General features: G+C 41.2%; 1 protein-coding gene across 2 annotated transcripts in view; it reads right to left on the minus strand.

Moving 5' to 3' along the window:
* MARK3 (microtubule affinity regulating kinase 3) overlaps positions 1-23162 on the minus strand; it is a 62673-nt gene that overhangs the window by 10208 nt on the left and 29303 nt on the right. For both annotated transcript variants that reach the window (XM_061998511.1, XM_061998512.1), the window contains exons 6-15: positions 21975-22045; positions 16476-16532; positions 15367-15603; positions 15158-15277; positions 14337-14436; positions 13984-14096; positions 13079-13232; positions 11379-11596; positions 5982-6085; positions 273-530 (exon numbers count right to left, since the gene is read on the minus strand). In XM_061998511.1, the coding sequence (XP_061854495.1) occupies positions 273-530; positions 5982-6085; positions 11379-11596; positions 13079-13232; positions 13984-14096; positions 14337-14436; positions 15158-15277; positions 15367-15603; positions 16476-16532; positions 21975-22045 (1432 nt within the window). The remainder of the gene's footprint in view (positions 1-272; positions 531-5981; positions 6086-11378; positions 11597-13078; positions 13233-13983; positions 14097-14336; positions 14437-15157; positions 15278-15366; positions 15604-16475; positions 16533-21974; positions 22046-23162) is intronic.

The following is a 23162-nucleotide window of genomic DNA, read 5'->3' on the forward strand; positions in this document are numbered from 1 at the left end:
AGCAGCTTTTGAACTGATGTACTGAAATACACCAGCACTTGCACCTCGGACCAGAGGATGAAGAGCATAGGAGAAACAAGCCCACACTGTTTCACTTTTGATCCTATTTGCTACAAACAAATGGCTTCTGTAACCAAAAAGAACTACGAAAACAATCACAAAGCAGTGTGTTCGAAGTCGCAGGAATTGTTAAGCCATTAATCAGAGGACAAAACCACCTAAGCACCGAACTACTAAGCTCCTTGTACTACGAGAAAGAGCCAGAGGCTTACCTTCTGGTTAGCTTGGAAGTTAGCTTGCTAAAGAGATTAGTGGAGCCCCTGGTGCGAGCCTGGGAGAGCGGCGTGGCCTCGTGCGAGAGGCTGGGCGAGGCGGGCGGGCCGTTGTAGGTGGCGGTGCGGCGCTCCCGCAGCTGCCCGTGGAAGGTGCTGCGGCTGGCCGTGCCGCGCGGGAAGCGGATGCGGTCCGGGGTGGTGGCGCTGCTGATGCTGTGGGTGGAAGCCACGGGGGTCCTTTGATCGGGAATAGCGCTGGAGCACAAAACAAAAAGACACAACGCTAGAAACTCGGCTTCTTGGGAGCGGGGAAACACAAAACACTATGTTCTACGGTAAAGCGTAAGCGGACAATTTGATATAGGCCGGGGTTGGAAATATCAACAGTATTACAGCACTGTATGGAACCAAAACTCCAAGGAAGTTAGGATTAAGAGGCTGCCGAAACAGAAACCTACATAGGCGGTAAAATGCAACAGGAGTATCCTGGAAAAGACCAGATCAATGTTTCGCTGAAGACCGATAAAAGAATAGATGAGCAAAGGTTCCCTCCAGGAAAGAGAAGCAATAGCTAAGTTTAGTGTCTCTCCCTCCACGGTCTATATGTGCATCTTTAGTCTTGCTAATTTGAAAGCACCCTACACAAAATTCTCCACAAGAGAACCGCTCCGAGTAGGGGAAGCCCTTCAGGATACACGGTTAAAGTCTCCCACAGACTTTGCCAATAGGGAACGGCCAATGCTCCTATCACTAGGAGAAGATTTAAGGTTGATTACTGCAGGATTATGTCACAGACAGCCTGACACGCCACAAGACAAATGTAAACGAGACTCAAAAAAAATGGAGAAACACACATCTTGTGGGCAATATAAACTAGAACAATCTAGGACTAAAAACTCCACAGCACAAAGTTAAGAAGCAGTGGGTGTAAGTTAGTTTCACAACGATTTCAGGTTCTTACATAGGCCTGAAGTTATCTGCGCCATTGTCTATTGGAGGCAACATCATCTTCGTGTGCACAGAGGCTGACATGGACATCGACTTCTGATGTCGCAGCCGAACACTGGAGAAGGATGTGGTACAAACTGAAGCAGGGCTAGCTGCGTAAGCGAACATTTCTGTCAGGCTGGGAGGGGGTGTGGGTTCAGGCAGAGGCAGAAAGAAGAGCATGATGGACCAACAACAAACTACTGCACAGGAAAATAAAGCAAACTTTTCTTTCTGTTAACTGATTTATCAAAGAATACGAACTCTAAGAGCCCTCTTCTGTGTAAACAGCAGTAACTACCCTATGCTTCCCTTCAAAAGCATCCTCTCAGCATCTATGAGGTTATCATTCTCTTACCATGAGCACCGGTTTGCAGTGACACCCTCCTTGTAACTCAGCGCTCAAAGCACGAGCACAACACACTGATGTGACTCCCACTGGTCTTCATGTTAAAAAATGCATTAAAATCCCCACCAGCTGCACTTTCCAAAAGACTGATAGCTCCATATTTTGTTTTCAGAATGTATTTGTGCTGAAAGAAATCTGCTTAAGTTGGGCAAGCTGTGAAAACTCAATCTACATCTGAGAACCGAGGGACTGCACAGACAACAATACCATGATCTTTAACGAGCCCAGAGGATCCCCCCCCAAAAAAGGCTGTTATTAATCAACCTGTACACAGAGGAGGCAATGAATAGTGCTTGGTGTTCTCTGAGGAAAGATGATTGTTGAAGAGCAGCTCATACTGCTTGGCCATGAACCTTCTCCAAATGACTGTTCAGGCTTTAAAGGAAGCGATACAGTGCTGTCTTAGCAGAATGGCCAATAAGCTGCCTGTATAGTGTGTTAAAATAGGAACACAAAATCCTTTTCTTTGAGCCAAAGTACTACTTGCAGCCTTCACATTATCTACTAATGTCAGGAGGGGAGAAAACTGAGAGGCAACAAGAGATATTGGGCCTTCCAGGCTACAACTCCATGTGTCATTTCTCTTAAGTTTGCTTTAGAAGTAAGACAACTGCAATTCAGAAATATGAAGTAAAGAGATCAGTACTTGTCAGTGACAGTTTCATGACACTACATGGCCACTTCCAAGTTACTCCATGGTTACACATACTGAAATTCAAGACTTGTTCTCTCATTCTGATGTGTCAGACTCTGGGGAGGAGAATGCTAGTCCAGCTTCAAGTATCAGATGATCCACTTCTCGGGCTTTAGCTCCCAAAGCACTAAGTAGAAAACACCTCCCAGCTCAGACATCTGAACTGCTGACTGAAACAATTAGCAAAACCTACTTCTTCTTGGTTTAACTTTTCAGAACCTATAAAACTTCATCTGACTCACACGTGCATCTCTTTACAGTTCTGAATCAAGCAAGGTATCAACTACAAGCAGTACTACAAGGAAGCCTGCAACACATCCCAGCATTTACATAACCTCAGGGTATTAAGAAACTGTAAGGAAATGAACATTCATCTCAAAAGCAATACCCTGAAGTCATGTAATCCCCAAACAATTGGCCACTAACCTCCCAAGCAATTCTAGCTCCCTTCCTCTATTTTTTTTACAACACATATAACTTGAGCTTTATGTAGTCACCTGCCTCCAAGGATGTGACAGCTGAAGGTCTCAATAAGAAACCAGAGCACATATTAAAGCATTTCTATCTCTTCCTCTGAAGCTTTGCTAGAAATCAGTGTCCTTGGATCACTAGCCTGGGAACACAGAAACAGCGAGCTAACATACACCAATTAGTGCCAAGGCTTATTAAAAATCTGAAGCTGTTGTAAATCATTTGAGTTACAAATGATTTCAAGCAATTGCCTATCATTATGAAAAGTGGTTCATGTGTCCCCAAGTGCGTTAATTAACGCTCAAGCTTTGGAAGGAAGCCAACGGAGTCATCTCCAGCAGAATGCCTGTGTCAGCCACACAGTGTGTTAAAGTTGGGATGAGAGACTTAAAAACCACTCTGGCACGGGGTCTGGAAGACTGCTTTCTCCAACTTCAAGTCCACTACCTGACTATCAATTCTCCAAAGTCTCCACACATTCAGAAATAATGCCTTGTCAGAATTCAAGGTGCAAGACACAACCAGAACAAGCAACATTTTAACACCATTTTAACAGAATGAATAGACTTTAAATGTGCACATCTTGCCTTTTAAGGCAAGTTTCCCAAGTTTCCCCTGCATCACAATGATATCTCACTCCATATGCAAAAGCTAAAATCCAGTCTGTAACAAATCATTTACTGTAGTCACTCTTGTCTGTAACACTTGCCACCAACAGACATGTCAAAAGCATAGAAAGCATTTTGAACAAAACCTTGGATTGACACAAAGCCCAGGTTCTACTTCAGATCTTGCTTCACAGATGAAAAACCATCACAAGTTTCTAAGCTACTTTCTCCCAGTTTGAGTACAATAATTAGAGATACTACAGAAACACCTGAAGGCAGGCAGAACTCCTTCAGAAAAGCTGGTCCCATCAGTAGCCACGTTGTTTTAGCCTGCATTAAAGGTCCCTGCATTTCATGTGACGAGTCAAAACTTCGCTCAGTTACAGCAAAGTATACTCAGACTTGTGCCAAAACATAGCGATTCTGAAACTGTGCCAAAACTGTGCAGTTTAGTGTTGAAGCATTTCAGACAATAAGTCTCCAAGTGTGAAATAATTAACAATTCATTCTCATTATCTTTTCTTAACAGTCTATAAAGAGTAACAAAAGTAGCAATCAAAACCACATAAAAGCTATAAAGCTCTTTCTTTCCTAACAGTAAAAACGTAAACGCTCAGACATTTCAAATGATTCAAATAAGGCTGAAGTTTGCAGGATAAGCAAATGATGTTTGGATATCATATTGACAGTACATAAGGGTAACCAATTATGGATATAAACCAGAATTAATATAGTTGCCAAGTACTACTCTGTTAACTTTGAGCTTAATGCCTGTATGTGACAAATCAGGAAGACAGAAAATTTGTTGAGAAACTCAAAGCTAGGGGAAAAAAAAGAACTTCAGAAAACATCTCCCCTGAGGAATATGAAGTTACTCCTAAATTAAAGGGACATTTGAATCTCATGCATTCCTAAAAACCAACTTTTAAAAATGTAATAAAGAAGTTGTAGACAAACTATTGCAAAGACACTAGCTTAAACAAAAGTGTTATCAGACCAAGAAATCAAGTAATCAAATCTGATGAAAACTATTTTGGAACAGAGAGATTCATTTTTCATTGAGTTTGGAAAGGAAAAAAGCTACTAACATTTCAAATCAAAGAAAGGATGGTGAGCTTTAACCTACACAAACTTGGTAACATTAACAAGGACTAACCAATGAAGGCTGAGACAGACACACTAAGAGACAGTACCAAATGGCTGTGCTGGACTTCACAAGACAGTTGACTGCAGGCCCAGCTACACTTTTGGCACTCTTTGAACTAATACTTGACTTTTTCCTCAATTCCTTTCAGTTTGCAGAAAGCTAAGAGGAAGAGACAGGGCCAAAATCATGTTCTTTACCCCTAGGCTCCAGGAGTCAAAGAAAGGACAGAGTGATTTTGCACTCAACTTCACAACTTTGCCACTCTTCTTAAGCTGCTGAAAGCAAGAGGGGAAAATTCTGTGCAAAAAATGGAAGATCTTTTCTGAACTTCAACATGGGCTATAAGAAAACTATCTTCTTCCCATTCTTTGCAATACATCATGAAATCAGAAAGGAGTGGAGAGAATCTGGAAGAGTAGGCGAGAGAGAGATGTATTCCTTCAAGCTTAAGCATTTCTGTTAAGTACTAGCTGCCTGGGTGCTCTCCTGTCAATCATCAACTACTTCATTACCAGCTTTTAAGACCAGTCAAATTCTGCGAGGAACACTTGGTTGGAACTTAAAACAACCTCAACTAGCCAGGAAATTTGCATTCTTCACAAGCATTACTTTCTACTTAATGTGTAAGTTTACTGTTATGTTTATTTCCTACAGCTCTCCTCAGCCTTTGGTACACAGGAAAGGATGGCAGTGGATGTGGCTGTATGGTGCTAACGCACAAACTGCTTAACTCCAGTTCCACTGCATGCTCCAGCCAAGCTTTCATTCAGTAGAAAGTAAGAGGAAACCTTATTATTGTTACTTCTCTGACTATTTTCACTCAGAATATGGAGATATCAGTGCTTCCCTTCTCAAGGTGAGTTCTGAAAATACTGGGAAGCAATTAGACTACAAGAATATCAGTAAGAAATGTTATTAGCCCAAGACAATGGCCTATCACTTTCAGAAACATATTACTTTCTCCCCAACACTTTGCAGAAAAAATGGTATTCCAAATAATCCCAAAGTACAGTTGAGAGTGAAATGTGGGAAAAGAATGGCTCAAGAGAGATAGACTTTGTGGTTTGACGCTAAACAAGCCTCTTCTGCATGGATGTGCTGCATGGTCACAGGAGTTGACAACTGATTTAAGATGAAAGCTGTATAAATATGACATGCATTTAACCAGCATTTAGGAACTTACTTTTATATCATAAATATAATACTGTATGGATTAAGTCTAGGGCAAAAAACCAACCCCCAACATACTTACAGGTGCTTCAGAACCAAAGAACTGTACTCACCATTCCTTAAGAATGACACTAGAACATGACTGGTTTTTACATTAGGCATTACAAGTCTTTGGAAATGTGAAGACGAGACACACACCACGGGAAGACATTTCATATACCTGTTCTCCTTGCCATTTTGTATCACTGAATGCCTATCAGCAGTGGTTCTTTCACTACAAACGTATGTGTTGCGCCGTGTCATCGCTCCAGGGGCAGTATTATTCTACAATTAAAGGACAAAGGTTTTGTTATTTCCCCACAAAAGGCTTTTCTGAGCTTAAGACTACATACAACTGAAGGTTGGTTTATTTCACTCTAGTTCTACACAGTTATAACAACTCAATAAGTTAATATACAAACACCTTCTAGTGTTTTTAAGCACTAACACAATCAGATTAAAAATAACTCTAAGAAGTTGTTTCTTCTATTTCAAGTTGATGCTCAAAATTAATATCATTTCAAGTTTAATTCCCAAAGTTCTGGATGACACAGTCTCAGCACGTACAGCACTCGTGTGCATCTGCACAGCCTAAGTCTTTAAAGCCTGTTCTTGAAATACTTTACCACTTGTAGGCTGTGGAAACTTTCTTAAAGTTAAAATCATAGCCTTAAACAAGATAAGGGAAAGCAGGCTTGACAAACAAACGTGGTAAAAATTCAGTGGGAAGGTGAACGTGGAGTTTAATGTTCAAACACTATAAAGCACAAGTATTACAAACAGGGTAAGTCAAAGAAACAAATCACAGAGAATGTTCATCAGGCTTTGCTTTAAAAATACATTTAAATACAAGCATAAATACATTGAGAACCAGGGGAACTTAAACTACAGACCTTACTTTAGAGGGGAGAAAAGAAAGAGAATTACTTTGCCTCTGTCTTTACAGAGAAAGAGGGTGGAGATATGCCCAAGTTGGCGGTCAATTCTCCAGGAACGACTGAGAAGCTGGGTAATTCACAGATAACAGAGTTATTACAAGTTAGATGCAATTCTTGTAGGAAAAACATGGTGGTCCAGATAAACATGCACCCCCAGGTTGTAGAGGAAGTCAAAGCTGGCAAGCCTTGGATTGTTTTTCTCTCCCCACCCCAAGAACATAACACAGGAAACTGCCCATGGGTGGAAAGTTGAAAAAACCTTGAAAAAATGTCTTTAAAAAATAAAAAGGATCATAGGACAAAGCAGGAAGCAAAGTAGGCTGTTAACTGGAAACATCACTGCTGGGGAAAGTCTTGGAGGAGGCTAGCTTAAGGGGATGACCGGTCAGCACCTGGATAAGCATGTGTTGAGTAAGGATGGCCACTCAGAATCAGGCAGGGACTTCATGCTCAACTAACCTTTTGGAGTTCTTTGAAGAATTACTGCTATGACAGACAAGGGAAGTTCAGCAGGGTTTTAGAACAGCATTAGGAAAAGCTTTCACATAAAGGGTCACGGTACAGAACCATGGGAAGCAGGATTACAAAAAAGAGGAAAAAGTAGTTCAAGCACAAAAGGAGAGTAGCCAAACCTTTTTTTGTTTCCAAATCTGGAATAAAACTGTTAAGAGTGGAGTATTCACAATAACCAGCAAAAGCTCCTCTAGTGCCTCAAGGCAAAATATTGGCTATATAAGGAGTCTCAATGCAGTCCCTGAGCTGCAGATGTACAATGAAGCCACCTTGTCTGCTGGAAGACTGCTGACTTGTTGTACATGACATGTGAATGGCCAAATAAAAACCCAACAGTGAACTGTGCAATCTCCTGCTGTTTACAAGTATAAAGAGTATCAGGAGTATTTTAGATTGGTAGAACTATCAAATCTTAAAATGCATGCAGTTGTCTCAAGGGTTCTCAAGTATTCTTCACTGGATATTCCTTTGGGACAAGCATGTGCCAAGCGTTAGCAGAAGTCCTCCTGGCCCTCTCCTTGTACTTTATTCCTTACACACCCCTTGTCTTCAATCCTATTTAAAAGAAAAAGATTCCTCTACTTTCCTCCACCATGTGTCATTGGGCAAATTCCCCACTCATAACTAAACTCACTAGCAATGAAAGGTGTGCACCTAAGGGCAAGCTTTGTTTACGTGTTCTTGAGAGGTCACACTGTGCCAGACACTTTGTGGAGCCCTCACAAAGCAATGGTACATCGAAGTACTGCATGTTCCTATTTGCTTACCACTTCATTCTGTGTTCCTGAAGGGTTGGAAGGAACCTTTAGAGAACCTCATCTAGTCCAACACTCCTGCCAAAGCAGGTCCCACCTAGATCAGGTCACACAGGAACGTGTCCAGGTGGGTTTTGAAGCCCTCCAAGGAAGGAGCCTCCACACCCTCCCTGGGCAGCCTGGGCCAGGGCTCCCTCACCTCAACACTCAGTTTTTCCCTATGGAAATTTGTGTTCCAGCTTCTTTCCATCACCCCTTGTCACTGGATACAACAGAAAAAATGCTGTCTCAATCTTCTGACATCCATCATTTAGATACTTGTAAATATTAATGAACATATTAGAGAGTGAAGCACCTAGAACATCCAACAGTGACTTTCTGGTGGAAATATGCACAATAATGGGTGGCTTCTTTTTTCCCACCTGCTCCCTTAGAACATCAAGTATTTACTTTCCTGGTGAAGACACCACATGACATTAAAATGTCCTGTGATATTGCACAGCTAGAAAGACAATCCCTGCTGGATCAAACTTTAAAGATCATGCACTGTCAGGTTTGGGAGTAGGTTTTCTTTCTCAAATCAGAGGACTCTAAAGATGCTCTTTCCCAGTTCTTCCTGGAATCCAAAGACAGGAGGATCAGTACACTCTCTTTTTGTTTAGCTTAGACTTCAGAGGTTGTGAGAATGGATTTCAACATTCAGACTTTCAGATCTCAAGTTTTAGCAAGAACACTGTCTTGGTATTGGGGCCTTTACAGCTTCTAGTGTGTGACCTTTCAAGGTTCATCGAGGAAGTTTTTAGCTACAACTTTCTTGTTCAGCCAGTCTACAGACTACTGATCTCTGGGCATGACTGAATTGCACAGGTGCACAGCATAGGAGGTCTGAAACTAGTGGCAACACCAGCACCACACTCCCCGTTGGAATGTCAGCCCTCAGGGTCAGGGTTAGCTGTGCAAGTTCATCCTTGTGGCATCATCTGCCTTCTTTGCAGGAGGTTTTGATACTACAACAGCACATATTGAGACTTTTGAGCATATGCACAAAGCCCAATCACAGCACAAAAGGATGAATCTGTGATAGAGTCCTCCTCTTTCCCTAGAGAGTCCTGTGTCCACTGCTTTGGCAGGCTGTTTTCACAGTAAGAGACATCAGGGACTCATGAAAAGCTTTCAGAGAATCAGCTCCTCACTCAGAATAATGAACTAATCTGTTTACTTCAGAGCACTAGTATGTTTTTTAGTGTTATATGATTTTCCAAACATACCAATCAATCTCCTCTTCCAGTTTTCTTAAAGCTATACTAGGGGTCTGTAGGCAGCCCATTGATGATGATGATCCATAAACAAGGAGTTGTTAAAACAGGGACTTATTAGTTGCTGCTAACTGTGCAACCCCTGTAGCAGGTTTTTTGTTATAAACTTGGTATTTGCCCAGTGAACTTGAAGATTTTCGACATGCACTTGGTCAGCTTGCAGAACTATTTGGTTTGCAAGAGTTTAAACACTCTGTCAACTTTAGAAGTACAGCTTGGAGCCCCTTACTCCAATCCCAGACAAAGCTATGTGCTCCAAGCACAACTTTTATCCTTAAGTGCATGCTTGTAAGCTTTGTAATTTAATAAGAACAGCACACAACTGGCTCAGGGTCTCCAGGGAGGACCAGCCCTCCTACTTCTGCTGTGTCTAAGTAATTTTCCTGTCTCTGCAGTGATTTTCTCATCAATACTACTGATGATAGCAAAGTGTTCAGTGAGAATTCTCCCCACCTCACACTTTTTTCAGCTTCAGGACAATATGGGAAATTACAGCACCTTTTTTTTCCCTTCTAGATGAATGCCAATACTATAATAAATAAAACTCCCTAATCAGTTCCAGGAATTGTGTAAGAAGTCATTGCTGACCTCCACCCCCAACAGCCAGAAAGCAAAAGACTAATCATTAGCAGAGTGGGGTGAGAGTTTGCATTGTCTAACACCAACAGCTATGATTTTAGAAATTGAGTGACATCACAAGTCTGATCTCACTGCTTGTAAAAGATCAGCTGCATCAGTTGCACACTGAACTGTGATGCAAAGCTCTTGCTTAAAGCACTACACAACACTGAGGGAAGTCCAATGTAGGGCTAAAGTGATTTGATTATCCTACCATTCTGAGACTCAGTAGGTAAGAACTGTCACATGAGAAGAAACGAAACCTGAATGGTTTCTGGACTGATCAAAAACCAAGAGAAAGGACAGAGAACCACAAAAATCAGAAGAGGGCCCCCTAAAATCATGAGCTCTTCTTCACATATATGAATGACAGCTGCTACAGCAGAGTCTTTCCAAGGAACCCCTGGCTGAAATTCTCCAACCAAGTCACTGTCAGCCACTGAGTCAACACAAAAGCAACGAAGTAAAACAAATCCTATTTTACTACTTTTGCTTCAGATTGACAAAAATCTGTGAGTTGAGGAAGTTCTGTTCCCCTTCATTGCAAGTACCAATGCTGAGTGCATGACCAAATAAATATGACAGCTTTATGGGGTAAGTTGATAAAGAGATAAAACCTTTCCATTGCAAGTGGAATAAAGGACAGGGGAGATTCTGCTTCTGAAAAGATTTAAGTCTTTCAATACAAAATCCCAGAGTTTTAGACTCTGAGCATTACAAGACTCAACAGTTATTATGTAGAGAGAGATTTCCAAATCTCCCTCAGGGGGAGGCACCATAGTAAACAAGTTAAAAGTCAAATCAAACAAAAGATTTTGGCAAGCTGCCTGCTGCTTGACCCTGTACATTCACTAGTTACACTCCTTAATGTGGAGCTTTTTGTTGCTGCTGAGGTTTAGAGGCAGGTAGGGAAGCCCACAACGACACAAGCCAGGCACATTGCTTTTAAACACACATTGAAATTCATCTTTGAACAGGTTTTAGAGTGACACTTCTTTGATAATCTTACTACATGTCACTATGACTTGGAATACCCTGTTTGAGAAGATAAAGTGGCTCCTCAGACATGTGGAACTATAAAACAGGATAATAAAAACAGAGATTACATTCTTCTGTACAGAGGCCACATAGAGGAGTAATTTGTGATATGAGAAATATCTTCAATGAAATTTCAGGAGACACCCTTTGAGTGCAGTTCTTTTAATGCTCAAATGATATCTGTTTATTACAGCTACTAGTGCTAATTAGTAACACCTACTAACTACTTCAGGAATATTAAGAGGTAACTCAAGTAGCTGACTGATACAGAGAGGAAAAAACAATGGCTGTGGTATGAGACTCCTGCATTTACCCTTCATGAAAGAACAGATACATTGAACACCTTTTCACCCCCCCCAAAATCATTCCATGTTTTCCATAAGTAAGTGTTTCTACTTACACTAGGAACAGCTGAGCTTTTCTTACGTTCAGGAATATCAGCCTTATTGGGATTGCTGGCATTTCCAAGCATTGGACTGGCTGGTGCAATTCCTCTTCCTGCAACAGCACTACTGCTGGATTTTCTTGACTGAATTCCTTCCTCTTTGAGGTCACTGTCTGTAGTACTAGTCTGGCTTCTTTTGGGATATGCCACTACTGAGGGGATGGATGGTCCAGCTTTAAAAAAAAAGCAAACAAAAGGAACAGGAAAAGGGTTTTTCTCCTCAGAAGTTCAGTAGTTATTTTCACAAGAAGGGAAATGTAGTCACATATGAAAACCAAACCAATCAACACTGGGAGTAAGAGTTGCAAAAGGGTAATTATTTAAATTATAGACACATCTATTTGCAAAGTAAAACATCATGATGAAAACCTTTCCAGGTGAAGATACTCCTTTATTTCTATCAAAGAATGATCAACTTCATGGAGGCTTCTGGTGTCTGAGTGTTGAGATTGGTTTGGCTCACTAGCAAAAACCTTTTAGAGCCATCTTAAAGACACTTAACAATAACTGACTCACTCAAACCAGAGCATGCCTTATTAGCACAAAGCTGGCACTTGCTCTTCAAGCTGATTTCTGACAAAAAACTAGGTCCCCGAGACAGGTATCTGGTGACACAGCTCTGGACCAGCAGCGGCACTAACAGCCCTGAGGCTGCACTCCTGGAACAGCCCAGAAGCAGCAGCAGTTTGCCACCAGCCTCTCTGGATGTGCCAGGAACAGAAAACTGCTTCCCAACACCCAAGAATGAGGCAGCTCCTTCAACAATCCCAAGGTCCCTCTTGCTTTAATAGGCTCCTGGACTCTGGGAAAAGCATGTGAGCATTGTGTTTTCTGCTGTCCCAGTTACATCTCCTCAGAAGAGGACACATCAAAATATATCAGCTTTGCATGTAGTGTTTTAATAATGACTAATCAAAAAGCATATTTATATATGCACACATGGAAAAATATATATAAAGGAAACAAATATATAGAGAATATGTAATAAAGCATTGCAAAACACAGTAACCAACTCTCCAAGGACAGCAACCTCTGAATGCACTCGAGGACTTAAAAGCAGACTTAAACAGAGACTCCTTTTATGAGCTAGTGTCTGAGTAGGAAGATGTTTAAGATATTTAGAAAGCTGTAAGCTACTATCTTGCACACTCATTAAGCAGAAGAGTCTGAGTCACTGTTCTTCAGAAATGTAATTCCTGCAGGACAATCAAGTGACACTACCCTCAGGGAACACAAAATATTGGCAAACCAACATTTCTTCAAGTTTTAGACACAAGCTGACCTACTAGTGTCAAAAGGAAACAAAGCTGAATAGATAGACATACAAGAGCATGGGGGAGGAGTGCTGTGCTTTTCATGAAAAAAGAGGTTGCAACATTCTCTTCAATTTGTGTGACAAGACTTTGGCAGGATGGTCAAGAATGAAAGGGACAACGCAAGGCAGAATTAACAGCACTAGTTGGGGTATTCAGCGTTCCTCTGGAAGCTGTTCTTGAAGGCTTTATAACAAAACCAATTGCAAAAAAATACTGGTTAGCCAGTAGATTATTACACTGTTGTCACCCTCCTTACCTTTAGGGGATGGAGACAAATTCAGAAAGCAAACAGAACTGGAATCACTCTATTCTGCAACACTGAAAAGGAGAATTGCTCACCGTGATCGCTGTACCGCCGCTGTTTCTGGCTGGAAGATATGCTTCTCTGAACTTTGTGATGAGGAGATTGTCCAGTGCTATTGTTAAGATCACTACTTGGCCTAACTTTGGCAAGTGAAAGGTTGCTGCTGGAGCTTGAATCACTTGCATCCAACTACAATACAAATGAGATTATTACAACAAGGAGTTCAGACAGAAGAAATTAAGCACCCACCACATTATGTGAGCAGCTACAGGGAGGCAGGAGACAGCTCTGGTACACTGGAAATTGAGAGACAGCTAGGAAGCTGCTTACAAACCCCAAATTCCTTTAGATTCTCGTGCAACTGTCTTACATAAAACTCAGCAGAATTTGCAGCTCCTCAAAGGACAAACAGGTAAAGAAAATCTGTATCTATTTTCAGTACTCGCTCCTCAATGTTCTGTAAGATTTTAGCAGTAAGAGAGGATACATTTCATAGAAGCCATCACACCACTCCTCCAGCAGAAGAGCCAAGAGCAGCTTACTGACACCAAGCTCTCTCAGCACCATATGGAAAAGTAATCTACGCTGCAAGAACCTTAGGTTGGTCAGTCATGCTCATTGGTTCTCTTAAGATATTTACAGCTAGCACATTCACACTCGAGCTCCTAGACTAGACAGGATAGTAACTTGCATGTCAAGTCCTTCAGAGGAATCACTGCTGAGCAAACAAGGTAGTTTTGAGAAGCCTAAAGGCAAGAGATCAGGTGAGATCACACACTGCATCATTTGGACAGCTGATACTGATGACTAGAATAATCTTATTTTAACTGTAATGGACTTTGGTTCAGGGATGTAATGCCTGTAGTTACTGACTTAAATTTTGCTTCTAACTTTGCCAATTTGGATACCTTTGATTCTTTGCATTTGTAGGAATACTTACCTCTGATGATTTCCTTCCTAGCAGTAAGTATGTAGCTGTGATTTCATCATACTTCATTTTACTAAGGGATTCTTGAATTTCTTCTTGAGAATATCCCATTCCTACCATAATATCTATAAAACAAAGCACACGTTCTGTAAGTAACAGAAACACTTCAGTGTTCAGGCTGCCCAAGTGTTTAAGAGAAAGAATGGAACACTTAAAGAATTAAACAAAACATTAAGTGTGAGAACATAAGCTTGATGAAATATCAACATAAAAAGATGAGCTAGTGTTTCCAAATGGCAACACAGAGTGATAGAGGAAAACCCAAACCACCCCCATATCATGCAAACAGGAAAAGACTCCATTACCTATTCTTTTCTGGTCCGAGATGTCTAGTTCTGGTTCAACAAAAGGTTTAAGTTCATCCTCCTCATGCCCAGCATTGATCCACCTGTCCTTCATGATTTGCTATGTAAGAAAGGGCTGTGTTAGCACAATACACTTACCAGCAAAGAAAAATCAGCTGTTGAAAGAACAACTTCCCTATCTACCAAACACTAAGGCCTTTTCTAGTTTTACTTGTCCCTAACAGGCCCCAGCACCTACTCAGTTTTGGTTTGCTCCAGTAAAGAGAATCAACCATACACATCAGCCAAGCTGATTCCCAATTAGCTGTATTCTAGCACAAAGCTGAAAGCTTATAACATAGACCAGAAGCAATGAGACAATGGTGACAAGTCCAGTAGGTCCAGGCTCAACTATGGAAGTCCATGGAAGCCAGTATTGTTTGGCCTTTCTCTTCCATAATGGTACAAAACGCAGGCAAAAAGCAGCCACATCATAACCTAGCAGGGAATACTTCCAGTTCACATTTGAAAACGTGAAAGATGTGGGAAACATCCTGGTGGATCATCCATTCATGTAGGAATTCATGAGGTAACCAATAAGAAAGGTCAGATGAGAAGTGCAGTGTAGTCTCACATTCATTTTGGAAGTAACTGTGGAGTCACATGTCTTGGAACTCCAGTAAACAAAACCTTACATGAAAACTATGCTGGACTCAAACCCTCCCCCAAGCACCCCTAATGAATCACTCAGGAACAGTACAGCAACAAGAAACTGCAGCTCAAAACCACACCTTGCAAAATGCAATGTCTGGCTTTCTGGTGCACTTCATTTGTGCCATTACCTCTAGAGTGCCTCTTTTTGTTGGGTTTAGCACCAGGAAACGTTTGAGGAGGTTTTCACAGTCTGTGGACATGTAGAAAGGAATCCTGTATTTTCCCCTTAGAACTCTTTCTCGAAGTTCCTTGGTAACACAAGAACAGACAGTAACTACAAGCAGCAAATCACTTAAAACATGACATAAATATACCCAACATATCCTACAAAACACACCTTTAAGTTCTGTCCATCGAAAGGGAGAGATCCACTCACAAGAGTATAAAGAATAACACCTAAACTCCAAACATCTACTTCAGGTCCATCATATTTCTTCCCTTGAAAGAGCTCTGGAGCAGCATACGGTGGGCTGCCACAAAAGGTGTCCAGTTTATTTCCGACTGTAAACTCATTGCTAAAACCGAAGTCAGCTATTTTAATGTTCATATCTGCATCTAGCAACAGATTTTCAGCCTGGAAGAGAAAGAATGGCTTGTAAGATGAAGTTAAAATACTTGATTTAGATTGCTAGACTGCATTTTTACTCCCTCTTAAAAGCCAAAATGCTGACATATCTGTTAACCTTCCCTTTCCTGCAAGGTCTTTAGTTATGCTTCAGCCTATCATTCACATACACCCTGTTTTAGAAACCTCTGTAGCATGGCTTTAGAGAGCTGTTATGCTACCTGAAAACTGATATTACCATCTGTTTTCTCCACAGAATGCATCCTGACTTATTGCAAATGACACTTTTATCTATTAAGACAGTCTCTCTAGCCATTCTAGGCATTCTTGCAAAAGTCTGGTAATACACATAAGCTTTACACTTTTTCCCAAGTGTGCTTTCTTTTGGTGTCAGTGTTTTGTTTCTTTGGGTTTAAGTTAAAGCTACCATATGTTGAACAGGTTACATGACAACACCACTAATAGAAAAGGCACAGTTTAAAGAAGGGAGATACCATTTCATACCAAGCTACAAAGAAGCCAGACCTCAGTTTCATCATCACAACTGGTAATTCATTCTTTTCAAGACCAAACCTTGCCACACCTCTATCAAACTACCTTTTTTTCCTTCTTTAAAGACCTCTCAGCTAACAATGACCTGCAGCAGATTTGAATCTGACCAGAGAAGCTGTATTTCAGCAGCCATTACATTTCTGTATTCAAATGCCCTACAAATCCTTTTATTTGAAACCATTCTGTACTGTAAACATTCCTCAGAACTTGCTAAAGCACATGCAAATAAATCAGAATGCTTAACATACACTACATTTTATTGGCACAATAAAGATCACACCCACAGGTACAGCAGCTGATGTGCACACCTCACACACTCTCCTACTCACCTTGAGATCTCTATGAACAATATGCTTTTGATGGCAATACTGCACTGCAGATACTATCTGGATAGAAAACAAGATGAATTATGTAAGTGACATCTCAAAGAAAAAGGAGTTTTAGTCAAAAATGTTCAACATTTACTACTGAAGTTGACACACACTTGGTTACATACCTCTGAGTGGACAACTACTACAATGACCAGTGTATTTGGGGAAAAGCTGCTAAATAACTTAGGTGTTTGTTATTTGATCTATTTGCTTTCTACTATGCCTGAAAGAGGATTTTGTTTTTCCTGTGTGGCTAATTATAGACCAGGAGAAGCAATGACTTTCAGAAAGGTTACTGAAGTATTTCCATTCCAATGCTGTATACAGCTATAAAACCTTTCCCTACTGACTGTTTCCAGTCCCTCTCCAAAGGTGATTTTTCACGCTGCAGCACAGAGAGAAAAGGGTATGAAGCAGGCTTGGCTACTGGAGAACCTACTGGGAAACAGCTCATTTGTCAAAACTTATGCAGTGAGAAGCAACTATGCATCTGACAGAGGCCTGGTGTCCAAGTGCATAGGGCTTACTGTATATAGTATATGTACAAGAGGAACAAGCTCAATGGAAAAAAAGGGCGTCTCTCACATGCAATGGAATAATTTCTTTCATCATCATATCCAAATAGTATGAAGTTTTTCCTGCCTTAGGTAGCAAACTCTGTAAGTTATTTACACAGTAGTGTCCTAGCACATTGGTTTAGTCACAAACACTGCTGCAGAACTCTACATGTTTGGACAAGCTGGGTAAACTCGTCTCTCTACCTATCACAAATGTGGTCAAATACGTTTTATTGTCACGGATACATGGTCAGAATTCAAGCAGATGTTATGACTTCTTAAAACAACTGAAACTGCAGATGAAAATATTTTACTGTAGTAACTCCACATAAATAAATGTATTCCTATTCTTCATTCAGGATTAAGAAGCTTCCCAGCACAGAAAGATGAGGAATCGTTACTGTTACAAACAATAACTCATGATCAGACCACTCAGCACAAGGATCCTCTTGTACTGGGCAAGAAGCAATGCTTCTCACAGTATTTAGAGTAGGTGAAAGTAAGGTTCTTAGCTATGGCAAAGAACTGATCTACCAGTCAGTTTTTAAACACAAGCATTGATGTTATGATCTTTGTGCCCCTTTATTACTGAATCACACACGTGCAAAATGTGAAACCAAGCAGTCTATGAAGAGTTGAAATATTTCCATGCCCTACACTTTTACTGTTTTGCTTGTTCCTTTATGTATCAGCTTCCCTCTTTCAGACTCCAACTTCAGCTTCTTAGTTACAGAAACTGCTAAAGTGCTCCCATGCTACCACTTGTACAGTCCTTTAGGTTTTCCTTCCTTTCCTCTCTGCTGTCATTACTTCATCACCAGTCACAAGCTCACTCTGCAGGGCTTCCAATGCTGACAGCATGACAAACACCTTAAGCTCTGTTCAGGACTGCAGACACACAGCACTATACCACTCACTCCTCAACTGCTTTTACTCTGACTACCTAAGAGTGGAAGGTCTAGCAGTTGAACAATCAGTAGTTGCCTTTAGAGATGCTTTTGAACTATTCTGCATTGCAACAGCATAGCACAGAGACAGCAAAAGTGAGTCTCAGCTAAATGGAAGGGAAATAATACAATGTGTATGACATTAATAATTGAAGAACAGGGGTCAGGGCAATGGCAAATAACACAAAGTATGGCTGCACTGGATTCATTCCCTTGTCTTCCACCTTCTATCACTGTTTCCACTGACAGATCCCTCAGGCCACGTGTGAGAAATCTGCTGATACTGGCAAGTGGGGAGAAGAGGGGAAGACACAGCAGAGCATTCTGCTACAGGTAACAATTGGAACACTGAAACACATTTCTTGGGAGGGATTTCAAAAACCTGTATAATCATAGGTTTTAAAGAACAAGTTAGAACAAGTTCTCTCTAGGCAGAGAAACTATTCTTCATGAGGTTTACATGACAGAAGGAGAGATAAATGACCTCTCAAGGTCCCTTCCACATTGCCACAAGGATTTTGGAGGAGAAAGACTTGTAAGATGTATTTTGTGGATTTGTTTGTTTGTTTTCCAAGATCTGTCCTAACATTTACCAGCATTAGAAACTATATAAACTGCTTCTGCAGGGAATCAGTAGGAAGACTGAAGGAGGCCACATCTAATAGACTGCAGTAAAGGAAGAGAGTGAGTTAATATACATGAACTTCAGGAGACCTTCTACCCCAAGCTTTGGCTTCCCATGTTTGCATTAATTCTTAGCCAGATAGGCAGATTTTTCTATGGAAAAAGGATGGTAAGTTCAAACCAGAACTGCTTGGAAGCCTCTAATGTGGGAAGAAAAATGAGGTGACATTAACAATGCAAAATGTTTGGAATGGAGAACTGCAGAGCACGGTTCTATCTTTAGTGTTTGTACATTCTCCTGTGTTCCTTGTCAAGCATGACTGGAATAACAGGATTAGTGTCTTTTACACTCTTTTTTCCAGCTAAAAACCTTAAGTATGTGTAACAAAATGCACTCAACAAATCATTTTTTTAAGCAAGCAAAGAGGGGAGAATGACCAAATTCTTCTTTGCCTGTTAGTGAGGAAGTGCCTCCTCAGATAAAACACAAGTGTTCCATCCAGAAATCACATCTACTGAAAGAAGAAACGTGATCTGAAAACAAAACACAATACAACCTATTGTAAGAGTTAAGCACAGGCACAACTGTTTCTTCAGTTCCAACAGGGCCACCGTCTGCTAAAGCAGTTAGCAAATCTGAAGAGAAGAATCCCTATGACATCATAAGGCTCTATCTAACATCAGAACAGCTGCACTGAATCAGATAAAAGGTCTACAGAGAGCATTCTCCCTCCAGTAATGGCTAAAAGCTACACAAAGCTATTCTGGGACTACAGTAAGGTGAAAGGAATAGTTTTATGACCCGTAAACCCAGCAGAGATCCAGTTTCCTTTGACACCGTCCCACAGCCACAGTCCCAGTGTCTAATAAATGCAAACCCTGATCAAAGCTGCCCGACTCATCCTGCACACATGCTCTTCTCTCTTGATAAGCACAATGGGCTTGTGCTGTAGTTTCCTCAGGTTCTTACTAGGGTTCTCTTTTTTTTCCAGGCAGTCATGCTTTTGAAGCTCTTAAGAACCTCTCATCTTTGAGATCAAGGTCCTTTAAAATTGGTTGAGCTCAGTAGCCGGGGAAAATCAGCTGTTGAGGGAGGACAGAGCACAGCTGCCTGCACCAAGAGATTGAAAACATCTGTGTATTTCAGTGGATTCCAGTGAGGCAATTTCTTTCCCTTCACAAACAGCACTTAGTCTGAAGTAGTAAAGAAAAGAAATTGAAGTTGAGAATGTGAAGCGCATGAAAATCAGCTCCTGATGGGTCAAATACCCAGCTCAGTAGGTAACTCCTTTTAAATACTTCCATATTTGTTTTTGAGAACCTGAAGTTATATGTATCTTCTATTGCTCACATTATCCCCCTAAATTAAACACTAAGTGTACCTGTAAAACGTGTTTGACCTGTTTCCACAAGTTTTCGCTTAAAGAGGAGTCAAATTGTTAGGAAAAAAAGTAACTGTTGAACAAATATGCCATTTCAATGGAACTACTGCAAGGCCTTCTTCCACACAGCTCCTGATAAAAGAAACTGAGGACAGAGAGGAGAGAACCATAGCAGCAGAAGTCTTCAAAATGCACATCTGAGAGAGAACAGCAAATGCTCTCAAGTTACCATGAAGCAACATTATAAAAAGCATGGCAAGAGTCTGGAACTCGGAAGAGATGGCTGAAGTGGGAAGGATTTGCTCCACAACCCATCACACCTACTCCACTACAGCACAAACACACAGGGAAACTCTCACTCCCAAAGGGAAGTTCTCTACCTGCCAGAATATGAAAGGGAGGGAAATGGCTTTAAAGAGACATGGAAGGTTTTGTTAGAGCAGAAGAAAACTGTTCCTTGCTATCAAGCTAACTCCAGTAATACAAATTACTTCTGAGGATATGAAGCCATAGAATCATAGGATGGTAGGGGTTGGAAGGGACCTTTAGAGCTCATCCAGTCCAATCCCCCTGCCAAAGCAGGTCCCACCTAGATCAGGTCACACAGGAACGTGTCCAGGCGGGTCCTGAAGCCCTCCAAGGAAGGAGCCTCCACACCCTCCCTGGGCAGCCTGGGCCAGTGCAGCTGCTTTTATTTTGAGGTGATTTCTTTTTTCCCCCCAAAAAGAATAATGAGAGCAAATACAAGACTTAGAGAGATGAAAGAAAACAAAGGAACAAATATTTCACATAAATGCTTTTGTTGCCTCCTTAATGGTTCATTAAATACATTTCTATTTTTCTTTACTTTCACAGCTACTTTTGGGCTTATGCTTGTATTGCTTTCACACATTTCTTTCTCTATAAGACAGAGGGAGCAAAACAGTTGTGGTACAGTTTCCTAGTTCCCAAATAGTTCCTTTCAGCTACACTACCCACACACAAGGAGTAAAGAAGTTTTCTTATGCAAGGCATTTTGTGAAAGTCATTCATTAATGTTGCTGGTATTCTCATATATTACATCAAATGTCTTCTGTTTTGGTATGGCTCCACTTAAGAAGTGAAGCTATCAGAGCCTCCCTTTCCAACAGGAAGATTGACTGTCAGGTCATTGCCACAATTCATCAGTTTGAAACCCTGCTTACCATTCAAACACTCCCATCCCTAGTCATTATTTTGCAGTGTCATTAAGCAGGAGCATAATTTCAATACTTAATACTCCTTACACCATTATCTGGGATACCCAAGTGACCAAATAGATGGAAATAATGTAGGCATTTACAAACTTCTGCACAGGAACAGAAAACCAAAGTATATCAGACGAGTCAGATCTGAAAATGAAACTCTAGGTGCTCCAAGAGCAGGTTTGGATTTAAATTAGCTAATTTAAACTACTATGCAAAAACATGTGGCTGCATTCCATACTGCTTCACTGCAGAACAGAAATGCTTTTTACAGCTCAATGAAATCCCAGGGTCAGTTTATCCATCACAAAGAAAGCTGAACCAACAAGGCTGGAAATTACTTAGAACTGCACCTTCTCATGGAAGCACATGGATGGGGACAGATCCCTTTTATTTGCACTGTCTTCATTTTGAAATTGGCCTGTTATATCTGACTGACTTCCAAAATGTCAGAGCACTTGAACTAAGGATATATGCATTCATCTCAGAGAAAATGCGTTTTAGAATGGAATACACTTCCAAACCAAGCAGTCACTGTGTTCTGGTACTCCTGACACACAGCACAAAGTACCCCTTTGGAGTACTACTGCAACCCAAGGGGTTTTTCCTACAAATCCACAACATGCTGAACACTGCCAGAAGTCAAATGCAAAGGACAGACATTTTTTTCCTCATTTCAGCATTAAAAACAGAAGGAGAAAAGCTGATGGAATGTTATACATACCTGTCTAAATTTAGCTCTAGCCTCCTTTTCCTTCATTCTTCCATGTGCAACCAGGTAGTCAAACACCTCTCCTGCAATTCAATAACAAGATGTGTTAATGGCAATTTCAGAACCTTCAGATGCTGCTCTAGCATTTGTTTCATCAGCATGACAGTACTTCATGTTTATGATTACAGGTCAGCTCAAGAGAACAAGGCACAACTTATGCAACTGTACAACTCTGGCAATGTGCTACATCATCATCTCACACAATAAATGACTTAAGGAATGATTGGATATAGGGAAAAACCCCCCATTTCCTTGCCATTATTTATGGCAGAACCTGAGCAGCATACTTCTGTTTTGTAAATAAAGTGCCATGTGTCTTTTTCTCACAAGGGTTTCTTTTACTCCACCAAAAAACAAGTATTATATATGACAACACCTGTTATTTGTAAACAGTCATGCCAGCACACCTAAGTGTAAAACTGTTCTAGCTTTAATCTAAGCTTGGAAGACATACCCACAAACAAGATCACAATAATGAGCACAGCAGGACAAACTATTAGGGCAAGTGCAGAGTTCTGCAAACCCCATGTACCAGTACAGGCTGGAGGCTGACCTGCTGGAGAGCAGCTCTGTGAAGAGAGACCTGGGAGTGCTGGTTGATAATAGATTAGACGAGCCAGCCCTCATGGGCAAGAAGCCAGTGACATCCTGGGATGCATCTAGAACAGTGTGGGCAGCAGGTCGAGGGAGGTTCTGCTCCCCCTCTACTCTGCCCTAGTGAGGCCTCATCTGGAGTCCTGTGTCCAGTTCTGAGCTCCCCAGCTCAAGAGGGACAGGGAACTGCTGGAGACAGGCCAGTGCAGGGCCACCAAGATAATCAGGGGACTGGAGCATCTCCCTTATGAAGAAAGGCTGGGGGACCTGGGGCTGTTTAGTCTGGAGGAGACTTGAGGGGATCTCTTTAACATTTACAAGTATTTAAAAGGTGTATGTCTGGAGGATGGGGTGATACTTATTTCTATAGTGTCCAGTGATAGGACAAGGTATAATGGACAAGGAACACAAGGAAAAACTCTTTTGGTGTTGAGGTGAAGGAGCCCTGGCCCAGGCTGCTCAGGGAGGGTGTGGAGGCTCCTTCTCTGGAGGTCTTCAGAACCCACCTGGACACGTTCCTGTGTGACCTGATCTAGATGGGACCTG

Source organism: Colius striatus, chromosome 6, assembly GCF_028858725.1.
Source record: "Colius striatus isolate bColStr4 chromosome 6, bColStr4.1.hap1, whole genome shotgun sequence".
NCBI classification, from domain to species: Eukaryota; Metazoa; Chordata; class Aves; order Coliiformes; family Coliidae; genus Colius; species Colius striatus.